This window comes from Eubalaena glacialis, chromosome 10 (genome assembly GCF_028564815.1).
Source record: "Eubalaena glacialis isolate mEubGla1 chromosome 10, mEubGla1.1.hap2.+ XY, whole genome shotgun sequence".
In the NCBI taxonomy this organism is placed as follows: domain Eukaryota; kingdom Metazoa; phylum Chordata; class Mammalia; order Artiodactyla; family Balaenidae; genus Eubalaena; species Eubalaena glacialis.
The window spans coordinates 113,367,491-113,382,555 of NC_083725.1; the positions used below are offsets into that span (position 1 = coordinate 113,367,491).

At 45.5% G+C, this 15,065-nt stretch overlaps 2 protein-coding genes across 3 annotated transcripts; one reads left to right on the plus strand and one right to left on the minus strand.

Moving 5' to 3' along the window:
- Nucleotides 1-25: 25 nt before the first annotated feature.
- TTC9C (tetratricopeptide repeat domain 9C) lies at nucleotides 26-7,483 on the plus strand. 2 transcript variants are annotated; one of them, XM_061201888.1, is made up of 4 exons: nucleotides 26-473; nucleotides 1,090-1,382; nucleotides 4,684-4,866; nucleotides 5,808-7,483. In XM_061201888.1, the coding sequence occupies exons 2-4, from the start codon at nucleotides 1,145-1,147 to the stop codon at nucleotides 5,900-5,902; spliced, it is 516 nt and encodes a 171-aa protein (XP_061057871.1). In that variant the 5' UTR covers nucleotides 26-473; nucleotides 1,090-1,144; the 3' UTR covers nucleotides 5,903-7,483. The 2 variants fall into 2 exon arrangements, with proteins under 2 accessions (XP_061057871.1, XP_061057872.1); XM_061201889.1 differs by lacking the exon at nucleotides 26-473 and adding an exon at nucleotides 4,288-4,398 and having other exon boundaries at nucleotides 1,295-1,382.
- Nucleotides 7,484-11,530: 4,047 nt separating this feature from the next.
- Nucleotides 11,531-13,583, minus strand: ZBTB3 (zinc finger and BTB domain containing 3). Its single transcript, XM_061203520.1, has 2 exons — nucleotides 13,431-13,583; nucleotides 11,531-13,152 (listed from the first exon to the last, which is right to left on the minus strand). Exon 2 carries the CDS (start codon nucleotides 13,099-13,101, stop codon nucleotides 11,545-11,547), a length of 1,557 nt encoding a protein of 518 aa, XP_061059503.1. The 5' UTR covers nucleotides 13,102-13,152; nucleotides 13,431-13,583; the 3' UTR covers nucleotides 11,531-11,544.
- Nucleotides 13,584-15,065: the final 1,482 nt, after the last annotated feature.

Below are 15,065 nucleotides of genomic sequence, written 5' to 3' on the forward strand. Positions count from 1 at the left end.
TCGTGCAGTCACTTCTTGAGAGAGAAAAAAGCCAGAAGGAAAGCAGGGAAGCTCTTGCAACGTGAACGCCTACTGGCAATTGTCTTTCTGGTCAGTCAACAAAAGGGCTCTCCAAAACCTTGCAAGGACTGCAGTAACTAACCCCGGACCTCTTTTTTTCCCCCCTCAATCCTTCAACTTCTACTCAGCAACAGACACCCTGACCTCGCCGTATTGGCCAACTTGAATCGTCATCTGCAATTCTGATTGGTCCCTCAAGATCTTTCGGCTTTTTTTTTCAATTGGCGAAGCTGCCAGAGGATTTCCGCCCACCCCACGGTTGGTCCACTGGGGAGGCTGGAGAGGCGGGGTCGTTTCTGCGGGATTACTTTTCCGGGGCCGCTTCTGATTGGGCGGCGTGGAGCAATGCGCGCCACCCTTTAGACACTAAGCTGTCGGGAGGCCTGACCCTGCTCTCTCCGTACTCCCCGCCGGTAAGTCGAAGCCCAGCGGGGAGACTTCGGGTTCGGCCACTTGCTGGGGGCGAGGGGCTGGCTGCGGGGCATGCGAGGCTTGCATGAGCGGCGCTGCGGCCGCGTCACCCTCGGCCTGTGTTTGGGGTGCACGGACTGCATTCACGTCGGTTCCCCAACTCCTGGCACGGAGGTCAACAAATGCTGGTTGAATAAGTGCGAACAAAGAGCTGGGATGGAGGCAAGCCCTCTAGACCTCTTTTAGCAGTTGTCCCCGCCTACTCCCTTCCACTTCCAGGTCAGGGAGGTGTGTCCGAAGGAAAGGAGGCAGCAAATTCCGCCGGCGTTTGTACGCCGGCCACAATTTTGTAGTACGGCCTTCGCTTTTTCGTGGAGTCTCCTCACCCCGGAGTCGCCGCTTTAGGAAATCAGTTAATCTCTGGCTTTACTCTTCCCACGTCCTCTCCCTGATCAATCCCCTGCACTTCTAGAGATTGAAAAATAACTGCAAAGAAGAAAGGAAGGGGCTGTAGTAGAATCAAGGAAACCTCATTCCCTGAGAGGCCTCCTGGAGAAGGAGAATTTCCTGCTTTTTTAAGTCGGCTACCAAAATCGGTTATTTCGCTCCTATTCCCAGAGCTTCGGTTGCTCTTTCACGTCCCAATTCCTCAAGAGCACTGGGCGACAAAGTTATGGAGAAGCGCCTGCAGGAGGCCCAGCTGTACAAGGAGAAAGGGAACCAATGTTACCGGGAAGGGAAGTACCGAGATGCTGTGAGTGGGTACCATCGAGCTCTGCTGCAGCTGCGGGGTCTGGATCCAAGTCTGCCCTCCCCGATACCTAATCTGGGACCCCAGGGCCCGGCCCTCACACCTGAACAAGAAAACGTACTGCGCACCACCCAGACAGACTGCTACAACAACCTAGCTGGTAAGAACAGGGCTGAAGGGTGGGTAGAGTGTCAAGGCGGGGACATGAAAGTCTGAGAACATTGGGAAAAACACTGACGTGCTTCTCTGCCGTCGTCTAGTTATTCTGCCATGAATTGAAATTTATTTTCAATCTGTAGGGTCTAATTGAGTTTCTGTAGAGCAGTACTTCTCAGACTTCACTTGGAGAGTTTGTTAAACACAACTTCTTGAGCCCTGTCCCCACGATTCCGATTTAATGGGTCGGAGGTTTGTGTTTGGGCGATGTGTGTACCAATTTGCATTTCTAACAAACTCCCGGTTGATGCTGATAAGTTTAGGGAATTTCGCACACTATAGAGAAAATACTGAACCTATGTTTAGAGTATTGTTTCTTTAATATTTAAAATATAGGAAGGAAGGCACTTGCTTTAATTGGTGGTGTAAGTTATCCATCTTAGATATTTTGGACAGCTTTTCCTCATTTTCCTTCTTCCTATAAATCAGCTAGATGGTAACCTGGGTAACCAGTATCTTCCTTATCCAGCTGGCCTTGAATGAAGAGGTGGATTCCAGAGTTAGTATCGCTAGGATTAATCTGCTAAAAGAAGGGAGACTTCTTAGGTCTGTTTTATAGCAGGCAAAATAACCATAGAGCTAATTAAGTTATTTTGAAGTATATTAAAATATTCTAATGGTCCCAGTTGAGGCCACAGAAATTATTAGGAGTAGTTTTTATACTTTGTAATAGTTGTTTAAATGATTTTTTTTTTTTGCTTACTACACCACTCATCAGCTGTGATTTGGTGAAAATCTAGCTTTTTTACAGTGTGTGTCCAGAGCTCCTCTTAGACTCAAGTAACAGTAGTTAGAGTAGCTAATATTTCAGTTCATTCAACAATTATTTATTGGGTACTGAGGATACTGCAGTATTATAAAACAGATAAAGATTCCTGCTCGCATAGGGAGATGGACAATTAACAAAAGAGGTAACATGTATTAGAAGATGATAAGTAATGCGGAAAAGAATAAAGCAGAAAAGGGGGATAGGGACTTCCCTGGCGGTCCAGTGGTTAAGACTCCATGCTTCCAATGCAGGGGGTGCAGGTTCCATCCCCAGTCAGGGAACTAAGATCACACATACTGCGTGGAGCCCAATGCAGGGGGTGCAGGTTCCATCCCCAGTCAGGGAACTAAGATCACACATACTGCGTGGAGCGGCCCCAAAAAAAAAAAAAAAAAACAGAAAAGAAAATGGGGATAGTGAGTGCCATAGGCATGGAAGTGTTAGGTAGTGGTCAGGGAAGGCTCATTAAGGTGACATTTATGAAATGCCGTGTTTAAGCCCTTTATACATATATACATATAAACCTATTTAAGTGTCACAGCAATCCTTTGAGGTAGATTTAAGGAAACATCTAATAAGTGGTGGAGCTAAAATTAAACCTGGGAAATCTTAATTGCAGAGCTTAAGCTCTTATTGCAGAATACTGTACGTTATTAGAGAATAGAATACACATTGGGGAATTGACCAGAAATGAAGGAAATGAGATGGGTACTTGTAAATATCGTGACTCTCCAGGTGGACTTGAAGGCAGAGACTATGGCGTATCCATCTGTAGACCCTCTGCTTGGGGATGCTTGGTAGATGCTCCGTAAAGACTCACTAAAATTAACAAATTTCACTTACATGTGAGTGAAATTTACATGTTGGGCAATTTATTTATATTATCTCTCATCTTTATAAAAATTCTGCAAGGTAGTTATGATTTTCCGCATTTTACAGATAAGGAAATCAGACCATGTCACTGTCTAAAACCGTCCAATGGCATCACATTACACTTAGGAAAATATTCAAACTCTGACCTTCCCCGGCACGGCCTGACCTGATCTGGCTCCTCCATAGACCGAATTCACAAAGCATGCGTCCCCCTTCCAGCTTTGTAGGATCTCTTCTGTCAGCTAGAATGCCCTGTCCCTTGAATGACCCTTGTCATTCAAATCTTGGCCCAAAAGTCACTTTCTCAGGGAAGCCTTCTGTAATCAAACATCACTCTGACCTCATTCACTCTCTGTCCCAGCATAGTTCTGTTTTCCTCAAAGCACTAATAAATAAGTGAATTTCTTAGTGCATTCCTCCTACCTGGGAACTGGGATGCAAGCTCTATTTACTCGTCAAGGTGTCTGTCTCGTTCCTCTCCTCTCCTGCTCCTAACTCCGCCTAGCACATGGTCAGTTCTCCATAACTAGTTGTCGAATGAATGAATGAAGCTACAGTGATGGGTTAGCTGACCGCTTGGAAGTACCTAAGTATTGTTATAAACCGTATGACCACTTGGTGGGGATGTTGTAGAAGGGATGCAGACATCAGCCCTGATTCTCCTTCCTTCTCAGCACCGTGATTTAATAATGCTATGTTTAATTCCCACAGTTATAAAACAGGGAATGCATTTCCCTTCTTACTTATAGAAAGGCAGAACAGTGACCTGAACATTGCCTCCTAAACAGATTTGTGGTTTGAGGTCCCATTCTTTCATCCAAGGGAATAGTGAAGTAATATATCGTCATTGAGAATGGTGATAATTTTTGAGTTAGAGAGTCCTTGGTTCAGATTTCTTACTCATTCCACCTAGAAGCTGTGGGATCTTGGACAACTTACTTGACCTTTGTGAGCCTTGATTTCTTCATCCATTAAATGGAGATGGTAACTCATACTGACTTCAGAGGGTGGATGAGAAGATTAAACAAGCACATAGCACAGCGCTTACTATTTCCTCGCACAATTAATGGCAACGGTTGTTGTTAACAAGCTTCAGTACAAGCATTGTGGTGAAATGGGAGATTCAAGACAGAGAGCCTTGGGTAGAAGAGATACAATGAAGAGTTTTAAATAAATTTTTTTTTTTTTTTTTGGCTGTGCCACGCAGCATGCAACATCCCAGTTCCCCGACCAGGGATCGAACCCGCACCCCCTGCAGTGGACGCGCGAAGTCCCAACCACTGGACCACCAGGGAAGTCCCCATAAATAAATTTTAAAGTATGTGCTTATCAACTTTTATAGCTGGGCCTGACGCACACTAGGTACGTGCTAGGCATTTGGTAGATGGTGAAGTAAACTGTGAGGTATGTAAAGCTGATATTCACTGCTGTATCCCCAATGGCTAGAAGAACGTCTGGCACGTGGTGGACACTTAAATGTATTTGTTGGATGAGTGAATGGTGACATCATCCTAGGTTTGGTACTGCCTTGAGTTGGGCAGTGGAACTTAGTGTAATAAGGTCCTCCTCCCTCTTCTCTGTTTCTTCCATTTGGCCCCATTAGCCTGTCTTCTTCAGATGGAGCCAGTAAACTACGAACGGGTGAAAGAATACAGTCAGAAAGTCCTGGAGCGACAGCCTGATAATGCCAAGGCCTTGTATCGGGCTGGAGTGGCCTTTTTCCACCTGCAGGAGTATGACCAGGCTCGGCATTACCTCATGGCCGCTGTCAAGAGGCAGCCCAAAGGTGAGAGAAGGGGACTGACGTAGTAAGTACAAAAAATTGCTCCACCAAGGTAGTATCTGTGGGAGGGTGTTTTATTGTATCTTTCAATTTATTGAATTTTGAAAAGAGGTAATAATACGGTCACATGTTCAAAATTCAAAAAGTGTAAAAAGATATATGACAAACAGGCCTTCTACTCCTGTATTCTTGCCTCCACGGGAAAGCAATATTGTATATGCTCCAGAAATAATCTTACAGTGTTGTTTTTCAAGTTTTGGTTCCTAGATGGGGCCAAAAATAGGATCTGGATTCCAATGAATAAACATGATAATCCTCATTTCTCCCAGTTCTCCAGCTGGGGTCTGGCCTTTGCTTAACTATCCATTTATCCTTTAGCTCAGCTAACCCCAGGTATGACCTAGAAGAAGGACAGGCCTCCTGAGGGAAAATTTGAGGCTTGTTTCCAAGGGAAAAAGAATATTGTGAAGAGAATGACAGACTCATTCCTGTGTTGGTGATTCAGCACTGAAAATTGTCTCCCATTTTGCATTCTGGCTTAGAGCGGCTACTGAAGTAAGAGGGTCCCCAAACATACAGTAATTCAGCAAAATCTCTCTAATTGAACGGGAAAGCCATTATGAATTAATAAAGATATATGAGCCGTTGTTCACATTTCTTACCTTCAAGTACATAGATTAACTGCCAGCCATGTATAGTAGCTTTAGAGACTTGCTCTGACAATAACTATTTCTTCAAGCTCTTTTTCATTATTAAGTTAGCATCCCTGTACAAGATTTTTTAATAATGCAAATAATTAATGAGTGAGATTTACTATTGCATAGAATTGTTGTGATATATGCAAATGGAAAGATTTTAGGAAATGGAAGTGTGTTCATAATCCTCTTCTGCCCAGAGGTACGATTATGGCCTGTCTCTAATTGCCTTCTTTGCCCTGTTCTAAGACGCCAGTGTCCGGCGGTACCTTCAGCTAACGCAGTCAGAACTCAGCAGCTACCATCGGAAAGAGAAGCAGCTTTACCTGGGCATGTTTGGTTAACAAAGAAGAAAGATACCCCTCCACTGGAACTTAGGTGAACCATTAAAGACCCATCAAGGGGAAACCTGAGCCTCAGCAAGAGAAATTAACCCCATACCTCTGACCGAGGTGAACTTCTATCTTGTTTCTAGTTCTGCACGAACTCTTTATTGCTTACATAGTCTGTGTCTGTTTTTGTTTCTCCATCTATGTATTTATACGGCTTTTAATATGTGGTATTATTAGGGATATTTGCCTTGAGAAATATAACCAGAAAACATTCATCAGTTATGGGTGGAATTAATCATATCTTTGGCATAGATTTTAATGATAGATGTTGGTAGATGTAGTCATATACAAAGGAGAAGGCTAGCAGAGGATGAAGTAATAAGGAAGGCAGAAAGGAGTTTCTTCCTTCGTTTCCTCAGATGCCCAAAGCCAAACTTACACAGGCCACAAACTGGCAAATATATATACTGTGAAACTAGACAATTATAAATTGGGCCCACACGGCTCAGAATGAAAGATTTGAAATTAACCGTCTTGATTAAAATAATTCCTTTGTCTTAATGTTCCACATACATTCAGATTCTTTTTCCCCCACAGAAGTATCTAGTTCCTCTTGTTTCTCTTGGTAATTTCTAGTCCTTGCTATTGTTCACACTCAGATCATTAATATAGTATACTTATTTTTTTTTTTTATTAAACCTTCTGTCTTAAAACTTCTGGAGTCAAGCATTTAAGTATATATTTTGTAATCTTTTAAAAGCCCTCATGCCAAAAAAACACTCGTAAACATTTTAGTTTTTAATAGGTGCATATCTATAGTATGCTCATTTCTCTAAAAAAACATAGGAAAGACAGTTTACCAAGTCTTCTAGAAACAGTACCATAAAAGAACAGGATAAAAACATAGATCTGTTCTTTACTTGTTACCCGCCCCCTTGTATTTTGCAGGAGCTCACTTCCTTAAAGAGGAAGGAAACAGTGAGGAAAGGTTCTCTTTCCTTAGGGCCTTTTAAGCACCAACGAACTTTCTAGAAGATTTGTTGGGCATGGGTGCAGGCGCAGATCTGGTGCAGTCATGGCTCAGTAGGAGGCTTCATCAACCGGGAGCTCCAGTGTCATTCTGCTAATGTCCACAATGTATGAGTTGTACAGAGTAGATACGACCATAATAGCACTGCTTCTACCTTTATGAGTGAAGGTAATAAGCATGTGTCATTAGCCATCATACACAGACAGATTTCAGACAAAAACCCCTAAGTCTTGCCAAGTGTACACAAGCTCTTCTCCCTTTATCAGTAATGCCTCTCTCTCAGTGAGCTAGGCTCCTCTTTGAGTCTCCCTGTACCCTTAAATAATACAACCATCAACTTACAAACAAAAAGTTTTCATACCAAATGATCTTTTAAGTCCAAGGACAGAACTAACAAAAGTTGAATATTTTATTCCTCTTCCAAGCTTCTTAAATTTCTAAGCCTAGACTGTTGCCAAATTATGTCATGGTTGTGTGTTATGTTTGTTTGGGGTTGGTTTTGCTTTGTGATTTTCTTTTTTTCCCCTAAGACTTGATGTTACAGTAAGCTATGTTCTGCATCAATGAGGAAAAAATAAAACTGATATTTAAAAATGTACTGTAGAAATTTATTGCACTAACCCTTTTTTAGCACTACTAAGAGACAAAGCGGTCAGACTTACGTTTCGGACTTTAATTTGAAGGCCAGCTCCTAACAGAGATGTTAACGAACGGGAAAGTGGACAAAGGTAGGCAGTCAGATGTGGGTCTGGAGGAGGTCTGGCCAGCCCACATCCTGAAGGCATCAGCCAGAGGTACCTCAGTCTCTGTACTCAGAAGTTTGTGGAGGGGGGAGGCTGCTCACCTTACCAATCCTTAATGGTTTCCACACAGGATTTGAGGGTTTGATTGAAGAGAAAGCATTCATGGTGATGTGAGGATTCATACTGCACATAAGGGACAGTTTAGAACAGTGTTTCCCTCCAAACCAATACCCACCATCTTTACAGTCTTGCCAAAATCACATACTGCCTATACTACTTTTTAGTCAATATTTTATTTAAAAATATATTTTGAAAGGAATTTTTGGACAGAGGAATATGTTAAATGATACCATGGGGCCGTAATCAGCAAACCCCAGGCTGAAACCATAAGATGAATAAACCAATTTCTTCTATAAATTGCAAGGAAAAAGAGAGGGGAACCTATAAATTAAAAGAAGTTTAAGAGCCACCAACCAAATAAATGTGACTCTACTTTGGATTCTGATTAGAAGAAAACAACTAAAAGTTTTTATGAGACTGTGTGTGAAATAAGAAAAAATATATATATTGATCTCTTTCCAGGTCCTGGCACAGATCTCCTAAAACCCTTGGAATTTGGATTCTGATTTGAAAAAACAACTAAAAGTTTATGAGACAATCAGGGAGATTTGAACAAGAATTATCAGTTTTGCTGAGTGTGATCATGGTATTTGGTCTTTTTAAGAGTTCTTTTAGAGGTGCACGCTGAAATTGCTTACTGATAAAATTGGGGAGGGGACTTTAGAGCACTTCATATCATTTGCCAAAAAACACAAAAAACCCAAAACAAAACAACCAATCAACCATAAAAATAAATGTATTTTACAGTAAAAAAAAAAAAAAAAAAAGTGTATATTGAAGTAAACCATCTTTGGAAACACTGGCTTTGGAGAAAGTGAAATCCAATGTGAAGGGCTAAAATGGTGAGTTTTGTGAAGCTAAGAGCAAGTGAAGGCATACACTTACAAAATACCAATTAAGAAATGAAATCCTAAACTAGGAATAGGTCTCTAAAACTGGAGAGCAAAGGGTGGTTGTCTGAAAACTAAATCAGCTTGTAGCTCAAAAGCAAATAACTTCTCAGGGTTAAACTCTTAATAGCCTGGGGCCTGGCCCATCCCACCATAAAAGGAAGTCGATTTTGGCTCAGTAGAAGGAATAATTATCCAACAATTAGGGTTGTCCAACAGTAGAATATGTTTCCTTTGGGAATAGTGAGTTCTCTTTCAACACTTGGCAAAAGGAGGATCCAGTGTTGGACTAGAGGTTAGATGAGCTGGCCTGTGGTTCGTTGAATCCATGGTTGGGACTGTCAAGAGTAGTGGAAACCAGAGAAAGTTCTCTATTGATCACACCTCTACAGACAGGCCTAAACTGTTCTTGGTGTCCAGCAGATAGATAAAGTGAGGCAACTGTGGCCGTAATTGTGTTGGCTGCTGCTTTAAACATCTTGCAAATTCTTGGCTGCCACCTCCAATGAAGAAAGCATTCCATGCTGGGAACTAAAGGCAAATGCTTGCTCTTCGGGAGAATCTCACCAAGTAACACATCCTCTTTAGTTAAGTATTGCACTTGGCCGAGACAGTAACAAGGTTCCTGTGTTCCCCAGATGGTCCAGAGAAATTATATACATTATATATACATGTACACATATTTATTATGCCTTGCTTTTAGGAACTGATGTTCTGAGGCAACTGATTTCTTTTTTCCCCCCCTTTTTTAAAAAAATTGATAGATAATTCACATACCATAAATTTCACTCTTTTAAAGGCAACTGATTTTTTTTTTATTAATTAATTTATTTTTTATTTTTGGCTGTGTTGGGTCTTCGTTTCTGTGCAAGGGCTTTCTCCAGTTGCGGCAAGCGGGGGCCACTCTTCATCGCGGTGCGTGGGCCTCTCACTATTGTGGCCTCTCTTGTTGCGGAGCACAGGCTCCAGACGCGCAGGCTCAGTAGCTGTGGCTCACGGGCCTAGTTGCTCCGCGGCATGTGGGATCTTCCCAGACCGGGGCACGAACCCGTGTCTCCTGCATTGGCAGGCGGATTCCTAACCACTGCGCCACCAGGGAAGCCCGGCAACTGATTCTTGTAGGCATTTTGATGTGATACTTACTCCAGGAAAAGGTGCTCCAGTCAGCTAAAATAGCTCTTACTGTATGTATGTATATCTTGTCTTGTTTCACCAAGGAGTTAAGGCAGTAATGTATTTGCATAAATAAAATTAGCCATTTGAAAAATAAAAGATTATTCCAACACAAGGAAAATGAAAAGCGTAGAACTCAGTCAGCCATGGAAATGTTAAGCGTCAACTTTTGCTTCCCATAATAGCCCAAGTAAGGAGCTTTCTTTGGCCAAATCTTTGATGCTCAGCTCTGTCTCCTTCCTATGACTCAAACACAACTTGCTAGTGAGAGTTCACAGGGCTGAATGTGACAAATCCAAAAAGAGAGAGAAGAAATTCAGAAAATTCACTCATTTTCATCTTTTTCTAAATACTCCTTCCTGCTTTTTTTGCACTCAGTTCCTTATGTGCCAAAGAGAGAGAGTTTGTGGGGAGCCCTCTGGTCCATCCTACAAACACCACTCTTCACCACAGGCAGGGGCAGACCCTTCTCTTACATTCCTAGAATGCTTTTTCCCCCCATGCCACATCAACACCCCAAATTCCCATTTCTGTGCTATCTCTACTGTCAGTAACTACCTGTGTGACCGTACATGAGTAATTTGACCTGTCTAGGCTGTCATCACACCTTTTAAGTGAGGGAGTTAGACCAGATGAACTCTAAGATTGTCTCATCTAGAGTTTCTTGCTTTAGTTTTCCCAAGCGCCCATCATTTCCATTTCACAAGTCCTCCATCTGCCCCCACACGCCTACCACCGTGGAGCTTAGTGTTTTCTGCCTTCCAGTTTGTCATCTTCAGAGACATCAATGCACATTTAAGACATGCAGGCAAAAATTTCAAGCCATCAATACGGTATCTGTTGTTGAAACAGTCAATCAAAGGCCTTTCTACGTGGAAAGCAGAGGGAAAGGGGTAAGGCAACAAAACCAAACACTCAAAAGGTCAAAAAAGAAAACAACTTCTAGTTCAAAGTTAGCCATCTTCAACAGTGTTTTAAACCAGCATGGTATCTGAAGTCATAAGCCAGGGTTCAAATCTGGCTTGCCCCTTAACTAGCTCTGTGACCTAGAACAAGTTAACGTTGATTGTTCAGTCTCGTTTCCTTGTCTGTGGGGAAAAAAGCGGGGAGAGGGATAATACCTCAAAGTTGTTGAGGATTAAATGAGTATTTATGTGAAGTGCCCAGTACATCCCAGGACACAGGAAGAGCTCAACTACAACAATAAACCATAATTGTGTGAAATTCCCTAATTTGTACACTTTTCCTAAGTAAAGTCTACACTGCCCTCTGCCTCTCTCACTTTTTTCCTCATAAACAACCTGACCCCCACCCCTACCCCAAGTACAGGTATCAGATTCCTAGAAGGTCTGGAGGAGAGCTGTGAAAGAATCAGCAGGCATGCAGGTTTGTGGAAGAAACCAGCCAAGACCAGTTCAGAGAGATACTTTTCACTGCTAGCTTTATGGGTCCAAATGCAAAGTGAGAAGCGATTACACCTCGGGAAAATTCCCAGTGCCCTTGGTGAGGAGTTGACTGAGATGCGATGCCCCATAAAGTCCTGCTATCTGGCTGGGAAAAGAAAAGGGTAGGAACCTACAGCCTGGGCAGAATCTTCATTCTGTCCCCAGCAGGGGAAATGAGATGCTTCCCACCTTCCGTGCTGCCCCCTAATAGTGGCAACAGCAGGCCTAGCATCAGGGCGTGCTCTCACAGATGTTAGTTTTTGGGGCCAAGTACAAAATTTTTGGGTGGCCCTCCAGCACTGCTGTTCTGTCTATCTGCTGTCGGGGAGCCAGGGATGGGCTGCACTCCCAGGAGGGGGCCAGCCTCTGGATCCGGTTTGCTGCGTTTGGCCAGGTCCTCATTGTGAGCCTTGCGGATGTGGCGGTACAGGTCCCCTGACTGCGTGTAGCTGCGCAGGCAGTAGCGGCACTCGTAGGGTCGCTCACGCGTGTGCACTGTGGCATGGCGCCGTAGTGTGTAAGAACATGAGAAGGTCTTCCCACATGTCTTGCAAGTGGGAACATCCTCAGTAAAAACCCCAAAGCTTCCTGGGGCTGCTTCATACTCAGAAGGCAGGTAGAGTGGCTCGTGCAGGGTGGGCGGAGCAGGCAGGGGTGAGGTCACCAGTCCTCGATGATACTGCCCTGGACCTGGCAGCAAATGGTAGGGTAGGTGAGGATCTGGCGGCAGGAAGTGGTCACTGGCCCCCACCTCCTCCAGTCCTGCTGCCCTTGGCTCTTCAAAGGCCTCTGGCTGGGGGGGCTGTTCACCATACATTGCTCCCCCAGGTGGGAACAGTCCCTCAGGACCCCGAGGCTGTTCCTCCGAGGCATCGGGCTCCTCATCAGAAATCACAATAGCTTCTACTTTCACCTGGACCAGCTCCGCTTCTGCTGGGGCTGGAGCCTGGGATGGAACTGGGGCTGGGACTGGGACTGCAGCCGAAGCTGGGGGATAGAAGCCTTGCAGTGGTCCTCCAGTTCCCCTTGGTTCCACCACCCTCAGATTCTCAGAAACCACATCAAGGGGAGCCAGTGGCTCCACTGAAACCGTTGGGAGACCCGAAGAGAAGTAGTTTGCAGGGTTGGTCTCTGTGGAGCTACTGGGGCTGGCAAGAGAGACATCAGCCACTGGTGGAGGAGGTGCCCGCAGATGCAGTGAGTCAACCTCCACACCAGGCTGTGTAGTATCAGCCCCAGCCGGCATCGGTGGCTCATCTGGAGGACAGACAGTAGGTGAGGGAGCTGCTGAGCCTTTCCATTCCCCTTTGCCCCAGTGGCCTGATGTCTCTGCAGATGCCAACGAAGGTTGGGGGCCACGGGAAGTGCTGGACAAAAACTCCAAATTAGGGTGCTGTGAGTTGGTTTCTTCCTCCTTCTTGGTACTATCCGCCTCTGCCAGGGCCCGGGCTTGCAGCCGCCGCTTACACACCTTGACAATATCATTCATGTGCAAGTAGCTGGCAGCTGCCAGCACATCCTCCACAGGGGTATCCCCCCTCAGGACCAGCTGGCCAGCATACATAAAGTCCAGAAGCAGCCCAAAGGCTGGGGCTGTGACAATCTCGTTGTGGATACACACCAGATCCCTCTTGTCCAGTTCCCGCTCTTTATAGAAAAGCTGGAAAAATGGGCTGCAGGAGGCCAGCACAGCCCGATGGGCCAAGAACTGGGTGCTACCCACCATCACCGTGCAGTCACAAAGGAAACCCTGCGACCGCTGCTCTCGGAGGCTCTGCAGCAGCTGCTGGCTGTGTTCTGGGAACTCCATAGCACCCCACGAAGGGAAAGGGACCCTAGGAAGGTCCCCACCAGTGGCTCCCTGGGAAAAGAGGACAGGGGGTTAGGGCAGGTGACCCTCCCATAAACCTTAACGTCACCTCTGAGCTATTACTTGCCACCCCAAAGCCTCTAGCAGCACCGTCCTGACCCCAAGACGCTCGCTTAAATTACTACCCTTCTTTCTCCCAGGTCACACCCAGTGGTCTACTTTTAGCCCCGCCCCTTCGGCCTAACCTTAGCAGCAGGCCCCGCCCCATCCACAAAGCCCCTCCCCGGAAGTCCCGCCTCCTAAGCAGCCTCCGCTTCCTCGATGCCCACCCGGTAGCTTCCAGCACCTCCTCCAACTAGAAGTCTCGCCCCCAGGCCTTTGCGGGCGATACCTCTACGCCCCACTCCGGGAACTCCCTGAGCCTCTCTCGCATTCCAGGGGCTAAGAAGTCCGAGGGTGGGAACTAGCAGAGAAAGCTGATCTCTTCACTCACCACCGATCAGCCACAGGGAGAGCTCCGCCCCTTCCCACCTTCTCAGTTATCATTGGCTCAAATTTGCCTTCCCTCGTCACGGATTGGTTCACTCTCCACTAACCATCCCCCCGGCTCGGGGCGGCGTCTCCAAGTGGGTGCTGGTGGCCGTCGCTCAGGCAGCTAGGCGCCCGATTGGTTAGCGCTCCTGTCCTAAACTTTTCCTTTTCTAACCTCCTTCTTTGCCTCAGAGCTCTCTGGATTGGCTGAGCTTTTCCAGCTACCTGAGGCAGTAGGAGTGCGACGCCCTCCGGATCGGCCGCGAGGCCCGCCACGGCGCAGAGCGTTGTGTCTTAGCGGACAGCACGTCACCCTCGCTGCTGGGTGACCGGGAAAAGGAGAACCTACAAGCTGGTGTGGTACCCAGGAGGCCCGAGTCTTAGACCCGGCTCTGCTGTAACCGTGGGCGATAGCTGCACCTCTCTGAACTGCAGTTGTTTCTTGTAGGTCCCTCCCTCTCTCAAAAACTCCAAGATGCCCTGCTGCCTCACTCCCTCCAGTCTGATGGTTCTGGGCTCCTGGCTCAGCAGTGGTGGTGTCAGAGAACTAGCAGCTGCGCGAATGCAGTCGTAGTGTCCCTAGCCTAAACTCTATAGCCAACTTACAATAAAGAGATGAGTGGCCTTCTCTGTCTGGAGCGTAGGGGGCAGTAGCTGGTAGGAAAGGAGGGAGTGGGCCAAGGCCCTAAAATGTCCCTGGGCGGGAGAATAAAGAGCGTGACTACTTCTGAAGAGATCTTCCAGAGTTCCTAGACAACAGCTAGTTGTCTAGCCACAACTACTGAGCCCGCGTGCTGCAACTCCCGAAGCCGGCGTGCCTAGAGCCCGTGCTCTGCGACAAGAGAAGCCACCGCAATGAGAAGCCTGCGCACCGCAACGAAGACCCAATGCAGCCAAAAATAATTAATTAATTTTAAAAAACCCCGACATAAGTAACATTTTCATTTTCTAGGAAAAATAACTCTATTTTCCAAAATCAAAAAAATATGTAGTGAAAATAGTGGCATTGTTTTACATTTTTCCAAATTTCTTTAATGTCTGGCTTAATATAAGACAGCTGGATTCTCACATCTGTTTCTGTTTTCGAACTATTATGAGATATTGTTTTGATTATATGAAGATTAAAATCTGACCTCATACAAATGGGTGGGCGTGGAATTTCACTGGCCATGGTGAGGAGTTTGTATTCTATTCTGAGTATAATCGGGAGCCATTGGTGGGTTTTAAGCAGGGGAGTGTTCTGATACGATTCTTGCTTTTAAAGGCTTATCCTGCCTAGTCTGGAGAAAGGAGCATAGGGGACCAAAGTGGGAGCAGGGAGAGAGCTGTGGAAATTGTTCTGCAAGAGATGATGGTGGCTAGACAAGGGTAGTGATGGTGGAGCTGGGGAGAAGTGCTGGGTCAACAGAATTTGCTAAAATTAGGATAGGAGA

Bases quoted from the DNA above. Each gene is read 5' to 3' on its own strand.
- ZBTB3 (XM_061203520.1), bottom strand. From the start codon at position 13,101: ATGGAGTTCCCAGAACACAGCCAGCAGCTGCTGCAGAGCCTCCGAGAG.
- TTC9C (XM_061201888.1), top strand. From the start codon at position 1,145: ATGGAGAAGCGCCTGCAGGAGGCCCAGCTGTACAAGGAGAAAGGGAAC. The intron at 1,383-4,683 runs GTAAGAACAGGG...TGGCCCCATTAG, and splicing joins CTGCTACAACAACCTAGCTG to CCTGTCTTCTTCAGATGGAG. The intron at 4,867-5,807 runs GTGAGAGAAGGG...CCCTGTTCTAAG, and splicing joins TGTCAAGAGGCAGCCCAAAG to ACGCCAGTGTCCGGCGGTAC.